The sequence below is a fragment of the Lactuca virosa genome, chromosome 8 (assembly GCF_052849685.1).
Source record: "Lactuca virosa cultivar CGN04683 chromosome 8, Lactuca_virosa_CGN04683_v6, whole genome shotgun sequence".
Classification (NCBI taxonomy): domain Eukaryota; kingdom Viridiplantae; phylum Streptophyta; class Magnoliopsida; order Asterales; family Asteraceae; genus Lactuca; species Lactuca virosa.
In genome coordinates this window covers 261,458,971-261,484,823 of record NC_136433.1, presented here as the reverse complement: position 1 = coordinate 261,484,823, position 25,853 = coordinate 261,458,971, and the positions used below count along the sequence as shown (strand labels likewise).

The 25,853-nt window shown below is 38.1% G+C and overlaps 1 protein-coding gene across 1 annotated transcript; it reads left to right on the top strand.

Moving 5' to 3' along the window:
* The first annotated feature begins 5,114 nt into the window (after positions 1 to 5,114).
* On the top strand, positions 5,115 to 25,803 carry LOC145131482 (uncharacterized). The gene is made up of 3 exons (XM_079066163.1): positions 5,115 to 5,909; positions 25,656 to 25,730; positions 25,777 to 25,803. The coding sequence occupies exons 1-3, from the start codon at positions 5,115 to 5,117 to the stop codon at positions 25,801 to 25,803; spliced, it is 897 nt and encodes a 298-aa protein (XP_078922289.1).
* Positions 25,804 to 25,853: the final 50 nt, after the last annotated feature.

Here is a 25,853-nt window from a genome sequence, read left to right as displayed (position 1 = left end):
TCCAGGATCCACAAAATATAACTCCAACTCCATAGTGTGTGTACAATCGTGCTGGTGCCTTCCCGCGATCATCTGAGGTACCTGAAACACATAACACATAACACGGTAAGCACGCATGCTTAGTGAGTTCCCCAAAATACGACATATATCACATTAGCCACTCGTGGCTATAACATTGTAAGACCCTCCGGTCCGTGTGTCTCAGTGGGACCCTCCAGTCCCATGGCTCATCGGACCCTCTGGTCCGGTCTAAGTGAGAACCCTCAGGTCTCATGGCTCGTTGGACACTCTGGTCCGGTCTCAGCAATCACATAATATAGCATGAATATACATATCACATAAACAATGCACAACTCAAGTAAGCACATAAGACCCTCTGGTCACACATAACTACCACTATAGGTAAAGTATAGTGAGAAAACTCACCTCGCAGCTAGTAGGAAATAGACACGCACTCGAGAATCCTAAACTAGCCTCTGCCAAACGCATTAGACAAACATTACAATCAGTTATCCTTCATTTCCTCATTTACACCTAAAGTCCTCTTTTCTCTTTCTACTCTCTTGGATGGGTAAAAGACCATTTTACCCCTCCATGGTCTTAATGTTCCTAATTGACCCACTCTCAGGTCAACAGAAGTCAATATGAGTCAACAACCAAAGTTGACCCGACTCGCCGAGTGCACTCAGGTGACTCGCCGAGTCCACTCGTATCCTCTGAATTCTTCCAAGGGTCTCATACAGCTCGTCGAGTTAACCACTAACTCGACGGGTTATCATTGGGTCATGAATCGCTGGGGCAACCCGATCAGACTCGTCGAGTTATCTCATAGACTCGGCGAGTTGACTCATCTGGATGTCTCATTTGTATGCCTGAGGTCATATCTGCAACTCCAACCTCTAGATCTAGCCTCCTAATACCCAAAAGTCACGTAAAGGTTCGATCTTGATGACCATGCATGGCATAAATGCTCCATAATGCCATCACAAGCTCCAAGGAAAGTCAAATGCATGGGGACTTTCCTCTAACTCAATAAAGTTCGAATATTTGGACCCTCAAGGTCCTATCTAGTCCAGATCTGAGGTTCTAACCTCAAACATTGCCCAAATAGCTCAAGAACACAATAAGCTTGAGAGAAAACCCTAAAAGCTCCCAAAAATGGGATCTAACAAACAAGAGGTCAAGATGAGAGCTTTATACCTCTTAATAGCAGCTAATGACAGAAGAATGCAACATCCACAGCCTTCTCTTGATTAGATCCACCAACTCTTCCAATCTTTCCTCTAAAAAGCTCAAGAATGCTCAAGATGGCCTCTCTCTCTCTCTATACAACGAAAAGGGCAGGTTAGGGTTTCTCTTTGGGGAAGGTGGCCGCAAAGGGAGGTCATAAGGGCCTTTAAATAGGCCACAAGCCCGAGAAATTAGGGTTTCCTTCAGCAGCGCTGACTCGGCGAGTCGACTCACGGACTCGTCGAGTCCACTCATTAATCCACGTCACCAGTCGTGACTCTACTCGACGAGTTGAGGCACCAACTCGTCGAGTCACTCCACATATCACAAAATAAATACTTAAAATATTATACCTGGAAATCCGGATGTTACATTTCAGCCATTTAAGGACCGAAATCTCTTTCATGGAACCATGTAGGACCGAAAACACCTTCTTTAAGAATGATAGGACCGAAAACTCATTCATTAGAACACACCATGGCCGAAATCAACAATCTAAGGCCCATTAAGGCCAACACCCCTTAGTGTTTACTGCCAAAGTCGAAAACTCCTTTGGTCTTGATTAATCTATGGCCAAAATCATTATCTAAGTGAGCAAGTGGTGCCACTTGATTGGCAGTTTAGCTTCCCCATAAGATAGATTACACTTACCTAGGTAAATGTCACCTCATAATCTTATCTCATTACACCTATATATATGCACGAATTAGGCACATTTTTACACTTCCAGTAACCATTCATCTGAATTCTCTCTCAAAAACTCCAACCTCATTTCTTTCCAAAAGTTAAAGAGCAACGTCAGCTGGAGCTTTATTGTCTTCAAGCAGTTATTATAAGATCATTGTAAGTTCCTATAACATCTAGTGTTCTGCTAATACATTTCCATTCTAGTTTCATATATTCACACATTAATATGTGTTTAAACAATTAGGATACGATTACCTTCTCGTGTTCTAGCTCGAAGTCACCGTGTTTATCTCGTTATCTAACCGCGACTAAATATAAGGTGAGTTCATACCCATACATTTTCAAAACTTTTTCTATGTTTTGTAGGGGTTGGGGATACAAATAACACACAATAATATTTTCGTTATAAATGTGAACATTTTGGATACGTTACTATACTATTTTACGAAAAGCATTAAAAAACACGAAATGGTTTTACTATCAATCGCGTGTGATTTCACGAACAACATTTTGATAATACTTACATAATTCATACAAATATATAACTATATATATTTCAAATATAAAACGTTCATTTTATCAAAACTTTGCGAATATAGTCTACGAAACTTTACCACTTTGTAACCCGTTGAGCAAAGGGTAAAACCGATATAGAGTACATATATAGTTGTTTTACGACACTTACGACGCTATCCTGGAAATATTGGATAATGTCATTTACAAACGTTTTCATTTCAAAAACACGTACGCTCGTTGAATGAATTTGTGAGACACTGTCTTCATCGTACCTAACTGAGGTATACAGAAAGTCCTGTATTTATAACCGGAATCTTCGATACGAGAGTGTGATATTTGTGTATAGATCTATACGGGACTGATGATCCGACACCCTGACTACTAGCTACAGTCAGACCGGCAGGTTATGGGTGATAAATGTCATAAATAACTCGACGCTTGAAGAACGATGAGGCAGGCACTGCATCTTAAAAGCACGATTATGAAAACTCACATGGGGAAACTACTATTCGTACATTTTACACAAAAACACTTTTCTTCAAATAGTTTAATAAATGAATAAAACTACATATTACTACTTTAAGTAGGGAAAACACTGGTACATTTTGGTATTGGAACCTTTAATGCTACAACTCATTTCTACGGAAAATATTGGATTTTTTGGAATAAACACTATTATTTTACAAGTAAACGGCTTACATCTCATTTATTAGAAAATATCGGATTTTCTGGAAACAACATGATATCTTTTCTCGGAAAGGCTTACTATTGTTTATAACAAACTCTTATGAACTCACCAACTTAAATGTTGACACTTTTTCAAACAACTTGTATTCTCAGGAAACCAGTAAAACAGGTTACCACCAGCTTTTGAGGATGGGAAGCTAAGGCGTCAAACAAATCATTTTGACATCATATTGTAATTGACTTTTGCAACATGTAATACATACAATGATGTAACTTTTCAATTATATATGTGATGGTTATGTTTGCTTTCTTTACTATTATGCAACTGTTATGATACAATACATGAAAGTCATCCACCCCCAGACGTTTCCGTCATCTTGGTTTGGGGGAGTGACAGATTGGTATCAGAGCATTGCCTATAGTGAACTAAGTCTATCGAAACACATAAGATATACAAACTATACATACAATGGGACAAAAACTCTCTGACATAAAGTTTTCCTACAAGTATACTTTAAAATATTATGATATTTTTATTAAAGTATAAGTACAAGTATACTTACTAGTTTGGTGTCATAAATAAAACAATAAGTGTTAAGATAATTTGAACACTACGAGTAGGTCTCGGGGTATGTAATCAAATTTGGGATGAATATAGCATGATCAACTATATTTATCCAGGATATGATTAATGTATGCCGAGGAATGGTCGTAGTGAACGACGAGTCTAAACTTACCAACAAACCATAACAAATAATCTCTAAACTTAAAATACTATAGGAGTATTTTGTAATATATTAAACCACACACTTAAATTCTCTATGTACCTCTTATCCCTATTCTCGAATAGACTCTATGGCAGGATTCCATCTACCTGGAGATCCCTATTTCCCTAATCAGGGAAACAACGGTTGGATAGTGGAAGATCCAGAGGAGGATTCTGAAGAGATTTCAGAAGAAGAAGAAGAGGATGAAGAAGAAGTCGAGGAAGACACTGACTCAGAACCCGAAGTCTACAACCCCCCGCAAGTCGTCGAAAACCGCAGACAGAACTTCCATGGCCCGACGCCTCGATGTGCAGTGGATTTAAAAAGATGGACCCAAGAGCAGGGACAACGCCCACCCTATGGTATGGAACGATGATTCTACAACCTCAGTCGAGGGGGTTCAGTAGACAGGGTTCTTCCTGTCATGGTCCGTCGCATCGCCCGTCATGGCGAACAAGTAAGAGCATCCGCTAACCATATCATGGAGGTTGGTGCTACTACCGAAATTACTGTAGTTGGACTTCGTCGTCTGGACGAAGATCATGATCGGAAACGTGATCATACTAAGGCCCTTCAGAGGGAAGTTACCGCGACTCGGGTTGAGATGAGAGAATATCGGGAACGCTAGGCCATAATGGAGAGGCGTGTATTTGAGGCTGAGCACCGAATGAAGGAAATGCAGACCTTCATAACTTCATCTCAGGACCCATGGAAGACCCGCCGCCTCGAGTAGTTTCCTGTACTACTCATGTTTTCTTATAGATTAGGTGTTTTTATTTCCGTATGTAAGTACGAACCTACGAATAAGTGATTACAATATTCTTAGGAGTCGGTATGCTATCAAAATGTTCTATTACATTGATGTATTGTATACCCGCTTAAAAGGTCAAATTTTCCCAACGCTATGTATTAAAATATATCAATGAAATTGACAAGCATTTTATTTCATTGGAGTGTCACTATTAATCTCATGTATTTTAATCGCTCAATTTACTATAGTAGACTTCCGTCACGAGTTGCTTAACCAATGCATTAAAGTCGAAACATAAGACGAATGGAATTAAAATAATCTAGTCCGTTAGCACTCGACTTGTAATCACTATTGAAAACTTATCACCATTCCATCTTTGATCTTTATGGCAGAAGTATGCCTCCATGAAGATCAAACAGACGTTCCATCAACACAACAACAGCACCACCAGAGCCGCACCACCTCCATCACCTTAGATGGATACTGCTGTCTTTCCAGCTACGGTGAGAGCTGCTGTAACTGCTGCTATAGCACAGATTAGCTCCAGCGGTGCCTCTGGAGCTGGAATTGGTAATAATAGTTCTAACCAAGGCGATAGTTATGGTCGACCAAGAGGATGCTCCTATAAGGACTTCTCGAACTGCAAACCCAAAGCATTCTATGGCGACGGAGGTGTCATCTCCCTAACAAGGTGGTTCAAGAAGACTGAGTCGGTATTTGAAATATGCGCTTGTCCGGAAGAAAATAAAGTCAAATTCGATGCCTGCACTTTCACCGATGGGGCCCTATCTTGGTGGAACGGCCAGGTCAAATCTCTAACACTCCCCGTGGCTAACGCATTGAGGTGGGAGGACCTAAAAATCATGATGGTAGGAGAGTATTTGCCAAGGGGCGAAATACAAAAATTAGAGCAAGAACTCTGGAGCCTCACAATGGAAGGTTCCGATATAACAGCATACACCATGAGGTTCAGTGACTTAGCAGTACTTTGTCCCGGGATGGTCACCCCAGAAAGCAAAACGGTGGAACATTACCTTTGGGGATTATCCCCCAAGATCCAAGGGAATATAATAGCTTCAAAACCCACTACCTTTGATAGTGCCAAACGCTTGGCACGAACGCTTATAGATCACGGAGTCCGCCAGGGCTTCATGACGCTCATTCCCGAACCAGCAAAAGGGAGTGCAAACAAGAGGAGACCCTGGAACAAGAGGAAGGGAAAATCAACGCACGAGCCCGCCAAGAAACAAAAAGTAGTGGCACTGCATGCTGTCACTGTCCCGAGTGCTCCAACACCAGCAAAGAGGAAGGGAAAATCAACGCTCGAACTGTTGGGTTTTGAGCACTATAACACTCCTATGGTGCACATGCAACACTAAGTATTTTGGATCTATGTTTTCTGTATTACACATGCATATTTTCAATTTTCCAAAGCATTTTCCTAACTAGCATACAAATTCCCAAATGAATAATACATCTAGATAGATGACATACCTTTAGAAGGACTAGTAGTTCTTGACCTTTGAAAGCTTGAGCACCCCGAGTGTGATGCCTCTAATGGTTCACAAAGACCAATATGCAAAAGGTGGCTTGAGAGAATAAGTTACTTATCTCGAAGAGAAGGTGTAACCGATTTTGGCTCATGGAGGGTTCTATTTGTAGTGTTGCACATCCTAGGGTTATACTTTGTAAACCCTAATGCTCCATGACTTTCCACATTCTTATGATCCATGGGTTTAACCTCCATGGACTATCCATGTATTAACTTATTGGTTTAGCCCATCTAAATAATCATGTATTATTAGCCCACACTATAAGAATCATTGATTTACATAATCAATCCCCATATATTTAATTAGTCTCTTTTGACCACAAAATTAATTCAAAATTAATTCTTGATCAATACTAATTAAATAATATGATTCCATATATTAATATATTATACTTGTAATATATTAATAAATCATAAATAACCTTATTCTCAAAAGCCCATCCTATCAAATTGCACTGGTAAAGGCAACCCAAAAGGATCATGCTACAATCGGGTCAAGTACATACCACTTATAGTTATAGACTTAGACACCAAATCCAACAGTCTCCCACTTGGATAATTCTAATAACTATAGCTGCCAATGTCACTTTAGGATCCGAACTAACAATCATAAGCTTTCAAAAGTCGTTGTCGAACTCTGACCTAGTCAGTGACGCGTCGTTCAGATAAGGGATCATATACTCCTCTGTTCTCAAGATATCTATATGGACAAATACATGGAACATAGTCATACTTATTGTCCTGCAATTTGTTTCCCGATTTTCTATTCGTCTGACATAGAACATAACTGAACACAACAATTTAGTCCTGACCGGGCCCGACACATAGTCAAAACAGAATCATCGAGGGGCCTAGGATATCGCTTTTAATCCTCTTGGGATAAAAGGAACAGATAAACTTCGACATTATATGCTTGTACTAACTACTCATCAAATCATGCACAACGACACGTTTTATAACATCAAGTTACTGATGCGTTTTCATGCCATCAATGCACAACCAACTCGTAGTCAACTACACATATATCTTAGTTGGAAGATTATACGATATTATCGTCTCACAATCACTTGTGATAAATTCCTTGAAGTGATTCAGGTGAGCGCGGGTTGAATCCAATAGTCAAATCTTATTTCAGGAGCACTCATGAATGGTGTAGCAAACTTTTGCTATGTCTAACTACTTAGACAATCTACAAGCCAACTCCTGACAGTCTTCTTTCATACTTACTTCCGACGTATGATCGACCGTGGATGGTTTGAATAATTTTATTATTCTGGAAGTTAAAACATGCAAAGTGAAACAATAGTACATAATTGGCACAAGACAGTAACTTTACTTATAAATAAAACTCCTTTTATTTAATCATCAAATGTCAATTACAATTTTGCTATTACAAGTTTCGGTTTATCTAATTACTAAAATTAATATCGTCCGTTAGCCCAATGCCCCTCGCATGCTGCAAGTGCTTAACCCTAGTCAGTCCCTTCGTAAGGGGATATGCTGGGTTGTCCTCTGACGATATCTCATTTACCACGAGGTGTTCTTCTTCTACTTGATGTCTTATGTAGTGGTACTTTCTGTCGATATGCTTGGATCTACCATGATCCCTCGGTTCCTTGGTTAAGGCAATCGCCCCTTCATTATCGCAGAAAATCTCTATAGGCTCCTTTATGGATGGAATGACACCAAGGTCTCCGATGAAGTTTTTCAACCATATCGCCTCCTTCGATGCTTCGCTTGCTGGTATGTACTCTGATTCGCACGTTGAATCAGCTACAGTCTCCTGCTTGGAACTTTTCCATGTCACTGCTCCTCCATTCAGGGTAAACACCCAACCCAACTGAGAGCGGAAATTATCTTTGTCGGTTTGAAAGTTGGCGTCACTATACCCTGTCACTCTCAAGTCATCACTCCCACCGAGGGTAAGGATCCAGTCCTTAGTCCTCCGTAGGTACTTAAGAATGTTCTTAACCGCAGTCCAATGAGCTTTACCAGGATTCCCTTAATATTTGTTGACCATACTCAAAGCAAAGGCCACATCAGGGCGAGTACAAGTCATAGCATACATGATTGAGCCAACTGCGGAAGCATATGGTATTCGACTCACTTTTGCTATCTCATCCTCTGTACTCGGACTTTGAGTCTTACTCAGTTTGGTTTTGCTTGGATAGGTAAGTCACCTTTCTTGGACTCCTCCATGCTGAAGCGTTTCAACACCTTGTCCAAGTAGGTAGTTTGACTAAGTCCTATTAGTCTTTTACTCCTATTTCTCAATATCCTTATCCCTAGAATATAAGCAGCTTCTCTGAGGTCCTTCATAGCGAAACACTTCCCAAGCCAGGACTTAACCTCCTGCAAGGTTGGGATGTCGTTTCCTATGAGTAGTATGTCATCTACATACAATAACAGAAAGCTCACTATACCCCCACTAGCTTTGACATATACACAGGACTCATCCTCGCTTCTCGAAAATCGAAACTCTTTGACTTTCTCATCAAAACAAAGATTCCATCTACGAGATGCTTGTTTTAATCCATAAATGGATTTCTCAAGCTTGCACACTCTATTAGGGTACTTTGCATTGACAAACCCCTCTGGCTGACTCATGTAAACATCTTCAGCCAACTTTCCATTAAGGAAAGCGGTTTTGACATCCATTTGCCATATTTCATAATCATGAAATGCAGCTATGGCCAACATAACCCTTATAGATTCAATCTTCGCTACTGGTGAGAAGGTCTCATCATAGTCAACTCCCAGAGTTTTAGTAAATCCCTTCGCAACTAGTCGCGATTTATATGTGTGTACTTTCCCATCCATATCGTTCTTCTTCTTGAAGATCCATTTGCACCCGACTGTCTTACGACCTGGTACATTATCAACCAAGTTCCAAACTTGATTGTCATACATGGACTAAATATCACTGTCCATAACCTCTTTCCATTTTGTAGACTCGGGGCCTGCCATGGCTTCCTTGTAGTTATTAGGTTCATCCAAGTTTACCAGTGTGCTATCACTGATAAATGTATCACCTTCTGTAGTAATATGGAGACCTAAAAACTCAGGTGTATTTCTAACTCTACTGGAACGCCTCAGAGGTAAAGAGTCGTCAATTGGATCAACTGGAGTTTCCTCCTCAGGTTGATTGTTAGTGTTTTAGGTTCCTTCACCGTTTGACTCTTTAAGCTCTTCCAGGTCAATTTTCCTCCCACTGTTTCCTTGGCCTATGAGTTCTTTCTCGCGAAAGACTCCTCTCCTTGCAATGAAGACAACATTGTCAATCGGTCTATAGAAGAGATATCCAAAGGATTTATGTGGGTAGCCGATGAAAATACATCGCTCACCCCAAACTTTGATGTAGTCTAATGTGGGAACTTTCCCTGTCCACATCTCGTGAGGTGTTTTGGAAACCTTTTTGGTAGGGACTAGATTAAGGATATGGGCGGCAGTCACTAAGGCATACCCCAGAATGAGTTAGGTAACGAAGCTCGACTCATCATGGAACGAACCATGTCTAGCAAGGTTCTATTGCGCCTCTCAGCGACATCATTAAGCTGTGGTGTCCTAGGTGGTGTCAATTGTGAAACAATTCCACATTCCTTAAGATAGTCAAGGAACTCGATACTAAGATACTCTCCTCCACGATCGGATCGTAGCATCTTTATCTTCCCGCCCAATTGATTCTCCACTTCTTGCTTAAACTCCTTCAACTTTTCAAAAGTTTCTGACTTATGCTTGATTAAGTAGATATAGCCATATCTACTACATCAGTAAAAGTCACGTAGAAACGGTTAGCATCCCTTATGGCGGTTCTGAATGGTCCACACACATCAGTGTGTATGAGATCCAACAGACCTTCACCCCTTTCACAAGTACCAGTGAAGGGTGACTTTTTCATCTTTCCAAGTAAACAAGATTCGCAAGTGTCATCAGACTTTAAGTCGAATGAGTCCAAAACTCCATCCTTTTGGAGTTGGGCTATGCGCTTCTTGTTGACATGTCCAAGACGACAATGCCACAAGCATGCCTTATCCAAATCATTGGAAGAATCAATATTCAACACATTATTTCCTAAGTTATCTACAACGATCACAGTTTCATATATACCTTTGCAAGGTAATGCTTCAAAAATAAAATACACCATTACAATAAGCATAAATACCACCATTTTCATTATTGAAGGAAAAGGTAAAACCTTGTTTATACAAACTATGAAAGGAAATAACATATCTCGCCATATCGGCCGAGTAACAACAATTATTCAAATCTATATTTAAACCATTACTAAGCAATAAAGAATAAACTCCAATCTTGGTCACAGACGACACTTTCCTATTTCCCATGATTAATTTTATCTTCCCGTGCTCCACATCTCTACTTCTTTTTAGTCCCTGCAAATCAAAATAAATGTGAATACCACAACCTGTATCAAGGACCCAAGAATTTGCATGTTATGAGTTATTAGATTGAATAGTGTAAATACCTACAAAGGAGGCTTGATCTTGCCATCCTTTATGTCCTGCAAGTACTTGGGGCAGCTTTGTTTCCAGTGCCCTTTTTCATGACAGTGGAAGCACTCTGATTCCTTCGGATTGGAAGAGGGATTAGCCGAACCAGCTTTGGTCCCATTTGAAGAGGATCCATCAAGAGACTTTCCATTGCTGCTCTTGTATGGAGCCTTCCTCTTCTTTCCCTTCCCATGTTCGATTCCCAGAATAGGGGCAGAAGTAGTAGTAGTAGGGGTAGACACAACCGACTTGCCTTTCAGGTTTCTTTCTGTTGTCCTAAGAAGGCCTTGAAACTTGCTAAGAGTGACCTCCTCCTTGTTCATATGATAAGTCATACGAAACTGATCATAACAAGAAGGTAAAGAGTGTAGAATGATATCTATGTCCAACTCTTCATCCAAATTGACATTCAATTTAAGCAAGCGGTCCACGAATCTCTGCATCTTCTGCAAGTGGGCCGTGATGGGTTCACCATCCTTCATTTTGGTTGTGATCATGGAGGCAATTATCTCATACCTCTCGTGCCGAGCACTTTGATGGTATCTTTCCATCAAATCTTGATACATTTCAAAAGGATAGTAGTTCTCATAGGACTTCTACAGCTCAGCAGTCATGGTTGCAATCATAAGACACGACACTTTTGTCGCATCCCTCTCATGAGTAGTGTGTTCAGCGATTTGCTTGGGAGTAGCAGTGGTGACATCAATCTCTTTGAGCTCTTTATCTAGGACATATTATTTGTCCTCATAGCGAATAGCCATTTTGATGTTTCAAATCCAGTCATTGAAGTTCGAGCCATCGAAAATGACCCTCCCACATAGGTGCATGACGGGGAAAGAGCCTGAAGGGATTTGGTTGGAAGCATTGTTTGGGATAGACATATGTAAAAGAAGAAGAACAAAGTTTAGATTAGATGATAATCCTTAATATTACACCCAATATGAAATATTAAGGCTAGGACCCAACACAATATTCTACTATTGCGAAGAGGGATGCCGCAATCCAATTGTAAAATATTTTAAGGTAGGTAAATGACGATTTACTGATCTATGATTAACATCAAGCTACCCTTTGCCACACATTGTCAGTCCCAAATTAGTGTGTCGGTTAACCACACACGCTCCACTAATGACATAAAAAGGTGCAAAGTGTAATTTCATGGATTAGCACCATTTTCACATTTTTCCTAAAGTAACTAAGATTGGGAATTTTAATAAAAGGTTAGTTACTTTATTTTTTAATCATTATACTTTTAATGAGGGAGAATTAATGTAATATCCTACCCATTCGGCTAACGACCATCCACCAGTCAAGGAAGCGGTGGGTGAGAGTGGACACCCACTAAACTACCATTTTATAGGCAGTAACCTTATACCCCCCTTATAGACCGGCTTCGTGAATGAGGCCTAGTAACAGTAAGACCGACTTGTCTTATATATATATATATATATATATATATATATATATATATATATATATATATATATATATATATATATATATATATATATATATATACATATATATATATATATATATATATATATATATATATATATTATTAAACTTATAATATTATAAAGTATAAGGGTTGAATTTTAACTTTTAAAACTCTAGGGTTTGGAATTAAACTTTCATTGATGAAACTTTACAAATTCCAAAACTTGAGGGCAAATGTTTTGAAACTTGTCAAAACTCTTCACATTCATAACTTATGAGTTTAATTGGATTTTAATGTATGAGACCTTTCATTTTCCATAACTTGAGGATGCATTATGGAGGTCATTAAAATTCATCTAGATCATTTTTGTAACAACTAAAATTATCATATAATCTATGGTCTAACTAAACTCATAATCAAGATAATTTCTAGTCAAATTTGAAAGCAATTTTGTTTATCATATAAAAACAACAATTATTTTAAAACATTGACAATTATCTTGTGGTTGGATGAGTACAAGCTCTACCATATCATAAAAAACATTTCTAATGATCCAAAACGGTTTGTGATAGTGTTCCCAATCCAAACAAGGCCAGGAAACTCGAAATTCTGCAAATAGAGCCTTTAACTCGTCGAGTGCATGACCTGGACTCGGCGAGTTGCTCTGTTACTGAGTGGACTCGCCGAGTCTGTTCATGTACTCGGCGAGTTCACCAGTCAGGGGCCAAATTTTCAACTTTTTCAGCTTTGAAAAACTAGTAAGCATCAAATATAATAGAAAACAATCCTAAGCTCTGATACCACTATTGGGTTTTGAGCACTATAACACTCCTATGGTGCACATGCAACCCTAAATGCTTTGGATCTATGTTTTCTGTATTACACATGCATAAATTCAATTTTTCCAAAGCATTTTCCTAACTAGCATACAAATTGCCAAATACATAATACATCTAGATAAATGACATACCTTTAGAAGGACTAGTAGTTCTTGACCTTTAAAAGCTTGATCACCCCAAGTGTGATGCATCTAATGGTTCACAAACACGAATATACAAAAGGTGGCTTGAGAGAATAAGTTACTTATCTCAAAGAGAAGCTGTAACCGATTTTTGCTCATGGAGGGTTCTATTTATAGTGTTGCACATGCTAGGGTTACACTTTGTAAACCCTAATGCTCCATGACTTTCCACATTCTTATGCTCAATGGGTTTAACCTCCATGGACTATCCATGGATTAACTTATTGGCTTAGCCTATCTAAATAATCATGGGTCATTAGCCCACACTACAAGAATCATTGATTTACATAATCAATCCCCATATATTTAGTTAGTCTCTTTTGACCACAAAATTAATTCCAAATTAATTCTTGATCAATACTAATTAAATAATATGATTCCGTATATTAATATATTTTACTTGTAATATATTAAGAAATCATAAATAACCTTTTTCTCAAAAGTCCATCCTATTAAATTGCACTGGTGAAGGCAACCCAAAAGGACCATGCTACAATCGGGTCAAGTACATACCATTTATAGTTATGGGCTTAGAGACCAAATCCAACACGAACATGCTATGGGTGCGGGGAAACGAGGTACTTTAGGTGGGAATGCCCAAAAGGCAACAACAGGAATGTTGGGGGTACAGGAAGAGTTTTGACATTAGGGCACGAGGAAGCCCTAAAGGATCCCACAGTGGTTACCGGTACGTTCATTCTCAATAACTCTTATGCATGCGTACGCTTCGATAGTGGTGCGGAGAGGAGTTTCGTATGCCACAAATTTAAAACCATACTCAACCAAAAACCACAACCACTCAACGAAATATTTACCGTAGAAATGGCAAATGGTAAAATTGAAAGTACTAAAGACGTGTACATCGGGTGCACGTTAACTCTAAACAATCATTCATTTCGAATCGATTTAATGTCGGTTACAATAAGGAGTTTTGACCTCATCATTGGCATGGATTGGCTAAGTCCTCACCACGTCGATATCTTTTGTTACGAAAAAGCAGTCCGAGTCAATTTACCAAATAACGAGACCCTCGTCATCTACGGCGACAAACCTAGTTTGAGTCTAAAAATCATCTCGTGCATTAAGGCTCAAACTTATCTGCGCAAAACATATCATGCATTCCTAGCACACGTTTTTGACAAGAAGGAGGTAAAGGATATCAAAGATATTCTAGAGATATGTAACTTTCCCGATGTGTTCCCAGAAGACCTTCCGGTAGTACCTCCTGCACAACAAGTCAACTTTCGCATCGACTTAATTACTAAAGCCACCCCCATCGCTAAGTCCCCATATCGATTGTATCCGACCGAAATGCAGAAATTATCTAGTCAACTAAACAAACTACTGAACAAAGGATTTATCTGACCAGGCTTCTCACCTTGGGGAGCACCAGTTTTGTTCGTTAAGAAGAAAGACATATCGTGTCGCATGTGCATCGATTACTGTGAGTTGAACAAACTCACTATCAAAAATTGATACACCCTACCCCGAATCGATGACCTATTCGACCAACTTCAGGGAGCGTGCTACTTCTCAAAAATCGATCTGAGGTCGGGTTACCACCAACTGCGTGTCCAGGAGGAGGATGTCCCCAAAACGGCGTTTCAGACTCGCTACGGTCACTACAAGTTTGTGGAGATGCCCTTCAGATTGACAAATGCACCAGCTGTGTCATGGACCTGATGAATCGGGTATTCCGACCTTACTTAGATACATTTTTAATAGTATTCATCGATGACATGTTGATCTATTCACGAAGTAAGGAAGAGCACAATTTGTTGGGTTTCAGTATACTACACTCCTATGGTGTACATGCAACCCTATAAACCTTGGATATATGTTTTCTCTATTATACATGCAAATATCAACTATTCCAAGGTTTCATCCTAACTAGCATATTATGAAGCACCTATACTACAAAGTTCTAGTTAGATGACATACCTTTTGATGTAGCTTGATGTCTTCAAGCTTTAAGAGCTTAGCCCCAATAGTGTGGAAGCCTCAAATGGAATCACAAATCACCAAAACACCTTGGAACAACTTGAGAGAATATGTATGCACACTAAAATCGGCCCACTCTTATTTTCACACACTTGTGCCAATTTTGTGAGCCAAGGACCCCTTTATATATTATGGAGGATTAGGGTTACATCCATGTAAACCCTAATACCCATGACCTTTCATTTACATAGGATCCATGGGTTAAAAGCTCCATGGACCATCCATGAAACCTTAGCCCAACCTAAATGAACTTGGCCCATTCCATATATATAAGAGTCCATATTTAATTAGTTCTTTTTGATCACTTAATTAATTCTAAATTAATTCTTGATCAATACTAATTAAATAATATGATTCCATATTAATATATTAGAACTTATAATATATTAATATAAATCATAAATATACTATTCTCAAAAGACTATCCATATAAATTGTGCCGGTGAAGTGCAACCCAAATGGACCATGCCGGGTCGGGTCAAGTACATACCAAATATAGATATGGACTTAGACGTTAATCCAACAGTCTGCCACTTGGATAAGTCTAAAACTATTATTGAGTATGACTTCAAAACCTAACTGGCAATCGTAGCTCTTAAAGCCGCTGTCGAACTCTGACCTTGTCAATGACTTGTCCATTAGATAAGGGATCATATATTCCTCCATTCTAGATATCATATGGACTGAGACATGGATTATAATCATTCTCTCTTTCCATTTGTTGTTTCCCGATTTTCGATTTATGATGACTGACTGATTGAACAAATCAAATCAGTCCTGGCTTGGCCAAGCACTCACATGTGTCATCGCTAAATCATCGAGGGGCCCACAGATATCGCTTTTATCCCGAAGGTAAAAGTAATGGATAAACTTCGACTCATATGGCTTGTTCTACTACTTGTTGAATCATACACAAAGGCACGTTTTATAACATCGAGTTACCAAATGCGTTTTCCTGCAATCAATGTATAACCAACTCATAGTAACAACTCATATCTCTAGGTTTGAAGAATATAAGATACTATCTTCTCATGATCACTCGTGATAAAATCCATGAAGTGATTCAAATGAGCGCGGGTTAAATCCAATACTCAGAACTTATGATCACTCATGAGTGTTGTAGCACCACTTTGTCCACCAACTTGGACCTCTACAAAACAACCCACGACAATCTTGATTCATATCTACTTCCAACATATGACCGACTGTGGATGGTTTGAATAACTTAATCATTCAGGAAGAGCGACTTAGTTATTCTGGAAGTCAAAACATGCAAAGTGAAACACAAGAATAAATGAATCAAATATGGTATCAAACCCTATGAATATAAATAAACACTTTTATTTATCACCATACTGATTACTCATTATTCATTGTTTCGGTTTTATCAACTTTATACTTGAATTAAAAACACTAGTTGTCCCATGCTCCAAGCATGTACACTATGTTTTTCATAAACAATAGCTTTGCCATACACCAAGTATGCACTCTATGTTTGTCTATGATCCTTACTTTGTGAAATAAACCAATTGAACATAATTTCAATGATTTTAATTTCACACTCCCAAATCCTTATCGAAAAATGTGAGAATTTCAAATTCCTATCATTTATCGAAATCTGTTTAGATTTTAAACTTATATGCACTGACCCTCCTGTAATGAATATGTACAAAGTCACAAAGACTTGTCAACAGTCATTATAAGGTACCAATGGAGATCAACTCCATGGAAACTAAGTCTCATATTCAAAGTAGATTGCTTTGGACATGTTTCTTGCATTAAGTTTTCTAATCTTACACAGATAACTTCCACCTATGGAGACAACTCCATATTCTCATTTTGACTATCACTTCTGAATAAGAGATGCCTCTTTTCAGAATATGTCAATATGGTCCTTCCAAAATTAGCACTATACTTCCAACTGCCCCTGAGCAACCAATCTTTGGTAAACCTCAGATTGTCCTCGACAATTGCTTAATCATTTTAGTCATATCCAATTCTAGACCTTTTCCCTTCTTAATGCCTCTGCGCATTTGGAAAAATTTAGAAATGACAAATATTATAGCACATGCAATCGATCATGTACCCAAAGCAAATGGTACACGATTCATGATGTCTCACATAAAGACATGATTCTAGACCAGTCTTTTGCTACAATATTTTTATTTGCCATGTTTTCAAAATTTGACTATGAAGAGGGATGCCGTAATCATAATCGAATTTTGAGAACGTAATATATAGAATTTCCTTAAGTTGAACCAATCCAACATGAAATTCATATATATATTCTTGACTAAAGATGACTAAGGTCTCAATCTAAGCCTTTAGAACTGAAATGAAGTATATCCTCTCCCTTAATTATAGCAAAACAACTTTTTCAATCCCTGCAGCCTCACGAATTGAAACTTTTGTTTTCTATAATTAACATTGCTAACTTCCAACACTAATAATAATTATCATGCTCCCACTAACATGATGATTATTAGCATAACACTTATGCTCCCACTAGCTTTGACATGTACTCAAAAATCAGCTGGACTTCTAGAAATCAATACTTTATTGACTTTCTTACCAAAGTTCAGATTTCTGATACGTGATGCTTTGATAAAACTTTATCAAAATCATACACCTTTCCTTAGATAGCATGCATGTGTGTCTAAACAATTTCAGAACTATGAAAAGGGATGTCGTAATCCTAGTCTCAATTGTTTAGACCTTTTGCCATCTGCTTCAAATCTACTTGGTGGAAGTGTTTCCTCACCATCATTTTCATGAATCGGAGAGAAACCTTATGAACCTTAGATTTTATGGTGTATGTGTTCTTATCCATGTGAATCGTCAAAACCATAGTCACAAGACAAGGATAATGACAAATCCAAACTCATATGGACTGAACTTATGCAATCTTAACTTCTTGCCACCTGGCAGTACAGGGTCTGCCATTGCTTCCAAGTTGTTATGCAACCAATTGAGAACTTTCAGAACTCCTATGCAAAGCCAACTTTAACTGGAATGGGCACAGAATATGTCAACACGATAGGTTATAAACCTCAAGTCGTGTGGTAGTGAAGAACCCCAGGTTTTATTCTTGATTAGTTCTTGAAATTCTTTTTAGGATCTTTAAGACTCCCACTATCCTCTTGACATATAAGACTATCTTGCCAAATATTCAAGAGATAGTGCGGATTCTTTATCAAGACAAACACTTCACACAATTGGCCTTAGTTGGTCTTTGTTTTATCCAAAACATCACAACTTACCAATTTCAAATGTACAAGAGCAGGACACTTTTACTCTTACATTTGACAAGTGTTTTAAACCTTTCTTTAAGATATATCACTCAAGTTACAATCTTGGAGTATGACTCTAAGAATTGTTTTGGAACGAAGTATGACTCATCTTCCTGATCTAACCATTTCAACAATTCATGACTCCTCTTATTAGTCATAAGAATGCACTAAGATGACCTTTAGAGGACTAATTGTGATATGATTTCTAAATCATTAAGATGATCACAAACATGATACTAAAGTACTCTCCTATCTTTTCAGATTTGAGAAACTTTTATCTTTCTGCCTAATTTGATTCTTCCCATTCGTTCTGCCATACATTGAGACTTTTCCAATGTTTCCGAATTATACTTAAACTTGTAAGTATAACCATATTTACTAAACTTTAGTAAATCAAATAGTCTTAACGAGCTTTGTGGTGGACATGACCAGTGCACAAGAATGTGTACTCGATCCTTTTAGTCCTTCACTTGACTCACACATCCATGTGAACAAGTAATTAGTCTTGATTTTCCAATGCTTGAAAGTTCTCATTCATCATACTATTCAACTTGCATGATTCCAAGTTTCGGTCCAATTGAAACTTGGGTGATGAGGAACTTTCCTGATTTGGTAAATTTAGACACTATCACAAATGAAAGAATCATATCCATTTTCCAATATTGCTGTCAGTGGAATCATATAAGCAACAATTTTCCACAAATGCCATTGTAAGGATACTTCAAATAAATAAAATTAAACAATTTTCTTTTATTTTAAAACTTTGCGGAAAAAATTATCCTTACAATCCACATGGAAAATTGTTGTTATCTATTCCTTAGCAATATATCATAACTTCTTAAGCAACTGCTCAAAATTCTGATGCGATCGAAATCCACCTTCGCGATCAGAATCAGCATATACTTCCTTTAAGATTTCTCTCTATTCTTTGATTCTTAAAACATCAACATGTGACCCAGTCACATCATGTAATGAGGATCTCAGAATAGAACTTAACAGAGTTAGATAATGGGCTCTACCTGATGTAGAGTTAAACTTATTGACTTTAACATCCTTAGGTAAATTTGGCAGCTTTGCAATCAACACCCCTTCCTTTGGCAAAATAAACATATGGACCCTTTGGTAATGGGACTATCTCAGACTTAGCCTTTCTCTTTACCATTTGGTCAACCGGGTTGACTATGGCCAATCCCTTTCCATTGGGAAGAGAATGCTTTTTCTGGATTTCCAGTGTCACCATTGTCACTGTCCATAAAGTTTTTGGGAAGTTGATCTTCTAATCAAATTTGCTTTACTATCGTTCCAAATCATTGCTGATTCAGCAGCACCAAGCAAATAGATATGATCATTAAGGTTCATGTCATAGTCTATTTCATAGTAGTCCCAAAGGAAGTCACTATGTGACTTAGAAAGTGATTGAACATCCAACTTTCTCAAGACTTTGACACCCAACTCTCCCGGCTTGTCAATATGTGACTTCATCTCTAAGATGTGATCACACATAGACCTTGCTTGCCATTAGGGCTTGAGTGACCTTGAACTTGTGGGCTAGGGAGAATAATTGGAGGAGGTGGAGGAAGAGAATTATGACTTCCATGAGCCAAACTCGGGAAGTCATATTCGTTAGGAAAGCTTGGTTTGGGAAGATCATTGTTGTCTAAACCAGACATCAACAATGGGAGAAATTCACGTAAAGTTGATTTAAGTCCTTAATATAACACCCAATATGAAATATTAAGGCTAGGACCCAACAAACTATTTTATAACTTGGAAGAGGGATGCCGTAATCCAAGCTATAAAATATTTGAAGGTAGGTGAATGACGATTCACCAATTTCCACCAAGATAAACGAAATGTATTATTAGGTTTTAATTGGTTTTGAAACTCCTAGATTCTTTTGAGATTCATTGAACTTTTCAATGGCATGTTTCAATCTCGAGTGTGCCCTTCAGGTTTTGTGACTGGGATGCCGAGGATCACAAAACAAGGTGTGAAGTAACCATGCAAATATACTTGGTACCCTTAATATTTACCCCTCAATCGATGTGCCGGTTAACCACACACGCTCCAACGATACTATGATAAACATTAAGTTACCCTCTGCCTACCTTGTTAAGTCCAGGTTAGTGTGCCAGTTAACCACACACGCTCCACTAACATCTTAAACAAAGTGCAAAGTGTAATTTCAAGGATTAGCACCTTATTCACATTTTCCTAAGTAACTAAGATTGGAAATTTATAAGTGTTTAGTTACTTACTATTTATCATTATACTTATAATGAAGGGAGGATTATAGTCCTTGTCCTACATGTTCGGCTAACGACCCTCCACCGGTCAAGGAAGCGGTGAGTGAGAGTGGACACCCATTAAACTGCCATTTTATAGGCAGTAACCTTATACCCCCCTTATAGACCGGCTTCGTGAATGAGGCCTACTAATGGTAAGACGACTTGCTCTTATACATATAATATATTAAACTTTTAATATTATAATAGTATAAGGGTGTATTTTAGACATTTAAAATACTTGGTGGTTTAATCTATTAATTAAACTAAACTTTTAATTTAATTAAACTCAAACCATATCTTTATTTATGGATTTAATAATACTCTTTTAATTAAACGCTTTAATTAACTATTAATAAAGTCCATACGAGTTAATTTGAATTATTCAATAAAACATCATAATTCCAATTATTAAATTAAAAATTAAAACCATTTAATTAATTGTTTAAGTTATGAACCCAAGAGTTTTAAAATTCAATTCTTTTTTTTTCATAAAAAGCTTTTTCCAAATTCCAAAACTTGACGGCAAGTTTTGTAACTCTTGAAAACCTTTGGATTCCATAACTTATGGAGTTAAATACTTGTTTTATGATGAAACTTTTCATGTTCCATAACTTAAGAACAAGTTATGGAATTCTTTAAAACATTAACTCCAAATTTTGTAACTTCATAAAAACTTTAAATCAATTTTTTTTTAAAAAAAAACTTTCATATCCATAACTTATGGAGGTTTCAAAACACTTAAGATCACAACTTTAAAAAAAACTTTTGAGCTCCAAAATTTTATGACAAAATTTGTAACTCCTTAAAACATTTAGATCAAACTTTTAAAACTAATAAAATAATCATATCATTTTATCTTTTACTAAATTTGACCTAATTCAACTCATATAGCAAATGATTCAAATTTTACAAATAATTAGTTTTTCACAAAACAAGTAATTATCTTAAAATTTGACAAACTTCATGTTTTTTTTTTCTCTTTTTTTTTCAACTTGAAAATAAAACATTTGCATCAATGTAACAGAAAACAACCCATGGCTCTGATACCACTGTTGGGTTTTATTATACTACACTCCTATGGTGTACATGCAACCCTATAAACCTTGGATCTATGTTTTCTCTATTATACATGCAAATATTAACTATTCCAAGGTTTCATCCTAACTAGCATATTATGAAGCACCTATACTACAAAGTTCTAGTTAGATGACATACCTTTTGATGTAGCTTGATGTCTTCAATCTTTAAGAGCTTAGCCCCAATAGTGTGGAAGCCTCAAATGGAATCACAAATCACCAAAACACCTTGGAAGAACTTGAGAGAATATGTATGCACACTAAAATCGGCCCACTCTTATTTTCACACACTTGTGCCAATTTTGTGAGCCAAGGACCCCTTTATATATTATGGAGGATTAGGGTTACATCCATGTAAACCCTAATACCCATGACCTTTCATTTACATAGGATCCATGGTTTAAAAGCTCCATGGACCATCCATGAAACCTTAGCCCAACCTAAATGAACTTGGCCCATTCCATATATATAAGAGTCCATATTTAATTAGTTCTTTTTGATCACTTAATTAATTCTAAATTAATTCTTGATCAATACTAATTAAATAATATGATTCCATATTAATATATTAGAACTTATAATATATTAATATAAATCATAAATATACTATTCTCAAAAGACTATCCATATAAATTGTGCCGGTGAAGTGCAACCCAAATGGACCATGCCGGGTCGGGTCAAGTACATACCAAATATAGTTATGGACTTAGACATTAATCCAACACAATCAACATCTACGACAATTCCTGGAGACATTGAGGACGGAAAAGCTATATGCCAAGTTTTCCAAATGTGAATTTTGGATTTGAGAGGGACTTCTTGGGTCATGTGGTTAGAAAAGAGGGAATACATGTGGACCCCTCCAAAATCAAGGCAATCAAGAACTAGAAAGGACCAAGAACACCGACGGAGGTCTGCCAGTTCTTAGGCCTTGCCGGCTACTACAAAAGATTCATTCAGAAATTCTCCACGATCGCTAATCCCCTCACTACCTTGACGCAAAAAAGGAGTGGCCTTCAACTGGGAGGAAAAACAACAAGCTGCTTTCCAGACACTAAAACGAGCCCTATGTAGCGCCCCGATCTTGTCTCTTCCAGAAGGAATCAATGACTTTGTAGTCTATTGCGACGCTTCGAATCAGGGTCTTGGGTGTGTGCTCATGCAACGGGGAAAGGTCATTTACTATGCCTCGAGACAACTTAAGACTCATGAAGTGAACTACACAACACATGACCTCGAGCTAGGGGCAGTAGTGTTCGCCCTGAAGAGCTGGAGGCATTACCTCTACGACACCAAATGCACCGTCTTCACTGACCATAAAATCCTCCAGCACATTTTCGATCAAAAGGAACTAAACATGAGGCAATGACGATGGGTGGAGCTACTAAATGATTACGAATGTGAAATTTGTTATCATCCAGGCAAGGCCAACGTAGTAGCGGATGCTCTTAGCTGAAAAGAATACTCAGACCGTCGAGTAAAGTCGTTGACCACAACTATCCATTCACACCTATCAAACCAGATCAAAGAGGCTCAGCTGGAAGCCTTGAAACCTGAAAATGTCTCGGGAGAATCCTTGATTGGAATGCAGAAAAATCTGGAGGTCAAGGGATACGGAGCTCGTTATCTCATTAATCGGATCTGGACACCCAAGTTTGGAGGATTCAGAGATGTTGTCATGAATAAGGCTCACAATACTCGATACTCTGTTCATCCTGGTTCAGATAAGATGTATATGGATCTCAAAAAAAACTTTATTGGTGGCCAAACACGAAAGAAGATATCGCTACCTACGTGGGCAAGTGCCTGACTTGCGCCAAGGTCAAGGTAGAATACCAAAAGCCTTCGGGTTTACTACAACAACCAGAAATACCCGAGTGGAAGTGGGAGCGGATAACCATGGACTTCATCACCAAGTTACCCAAGCCGACAGATGGACTCGACACCATCTGGGTGATCATTGACAGGTTAACCAAATCCGCGCACTTCCTACCAATAAAAGAGACGGACAATATGGAGAAACTGACCAGAACATACATCAAAGAAATCGTGCGAGTGCATGGAGTACCAATATCCATTATCTCCGACAGAGATAGTAGATTCACTTCATAATTATGGCAGTCACTGCAAAAATCCCTGGGAACTAAACTCGACATGAGTACGGCCTACCACCCACAGACCGATGGGCAGAGTGAAAGAACTATCCAAACATTGGAGGATATGTTGAGATCTTGAGTGATAGACTTTGGTAAAACTTGGGATGCCCATTTACCCCTCGTCGAATTCTCATACAACAATAGCTATCACACTAGCATCGGAGTTGATCCATTCGAAGCCCTCTATGGCCGCAAATGCAGATCACGTCTGTGTTGGGCTGAAGTGGGTGACACGCAACTACCAAAGGGGCAAGTTCCAGATAGCACTCTCACTGGCCCCGAGATAATAAGGGAGACAATGGAGAAGATCGTTCAAATCCGTGAACGGCTGAAAGCATCAAGGGACCGCAAAAAAGAGCTATGCAGATAAAAGACACAAACCCTTGGAATTCAGGTGGGTGACCACGTTCTATTAAAGGTCTCACCCCGGAAGGGGATGATACTCTTTGGAAAGCATGGGAAGCTAAATCCAAGATACATCGGACCATTTGAGATCCTTGCAAGGATTGGTCCGATAGCTTATAAACTCCGACTACCACAAGAACTTAGTAACATACACCCCACCTTCCACGTGTCTAATTTAAAAATATGTCTATCCGATGAAACTCTTGTTATTCCACTCGACGAGATTGAGATAAATGAGAGCCTTAACTTCATCGAAGAGCCAGTTGAAATCATGCATAGAGAGGTCAAGCGAACAAAACAAAGCCGCATACCGATAGTAAAGGTCCGCTGGAACGCCAAACGAGGACCTGAATTCACATGGGAACGAGAAGACCAAATGAAACAGAAGTACCCACATCTTTTCCCCAGCACTTGAAATCCCACTAAAAGTTCGAATTTTAGGACGAAATTCCCTCTAACGGGGGGATAATGTGACAACTGGCAAATTTAGAGCCAAACCAACTCAACAAATGAACCATGTATATGTGAAAACCACATTGTAACATTATTACATTAAATCAATTAGCCATGAAGGCATGTTTTACATAAGTTATATATATGTTAATATAAATGGGAAAACATGTGGAAATAAGCTAATACAAGTTACAAGACATTAGGAGTAAAAAGGGTCAACAAAAGTCAAATAACACACATTGTTAGAATGTTCCAATTTTGGGTCCACAATCCTTGAGTTTTCGGCCATATAAGGACCGAAACCTCTTTCATGGAACCATGTAGGACCGAAAACACCTTCTTTAAGAATGATAGGACCGAAAACTCATTCATTAGAACACACCATGACCGAAATCAACAATCTAAGGCCCATTAAGGGCAAAAACTCCTACTTGGAACTTGCTAGGACCGAAAACCCCTTAGTGTTTACTGCCAAGGTCGGAAACTCCTTTGGTTTTGATTAATCTATGGCCGAAATCATCATTTAAGTGAGCAAGTGGTGCCACTTGGTTGGCAGTTTAACTTCCCCAGAAGATAGATTACAATTACCAAGGTAAATGTCACCTCATAATCTTATCTCATAATCTTACCATTCATCTCAATTCTCTCTCAAAAACTCCAACCTCATTTCTTTCCAAAAATTAAAGAGCAACGTCTACTGGAGCTTTATTGTCTTCAAGCAGTTATTATAAGATGATTGTAAGTTCCTATAACATCTAGTGTTCTTCTAATATATTTCCATTCTAGTTTCATATATTCACACATTAATATGTGTTTAAACAATTAGGATACGATTTGCTTCCCGTGTTCTAGCTTGAAGTCACCGTGTTTATCTCGTTATCTAACCGCGGCTGCATATAAGGTAAGTTCATACCCCTACATTTTGAAGACTTTTTCTATGTTTTTAGGTGGGGGATACAATTAACACACAATAATAGTTTCGTTATAAACGTGAACCTTTTGGATACGTTAATATACTATTTTA

What these genes read in the sequence shown, in the direction of transcription:
- LOC145131482 (XM_079066163.1), top strand. Translation starts at nt 5,115, where the DNA reads ATGGATACTGCTGTCTTTCCAGCTACGGTGAGAGCTGCTGTAACTGCT. An exon ending in AAGTAGTGGCACTGCATGCT is followed by an intron (nt 5,910 to 25,655) that starts GTCACTGTCCCG and finishes TTAAACAATTAG; the next exon opens with GATACGATTTGCTTCCCGTG. An exon ending in TAACCGCGGCTGCATATAAG is followed by an intron (nt 25,731 to 25,776) that starts GTAAGTTCATAC and finishes CTATGTTTTTAG; the next exon opens with GTGGGGGATACAATTAACAC.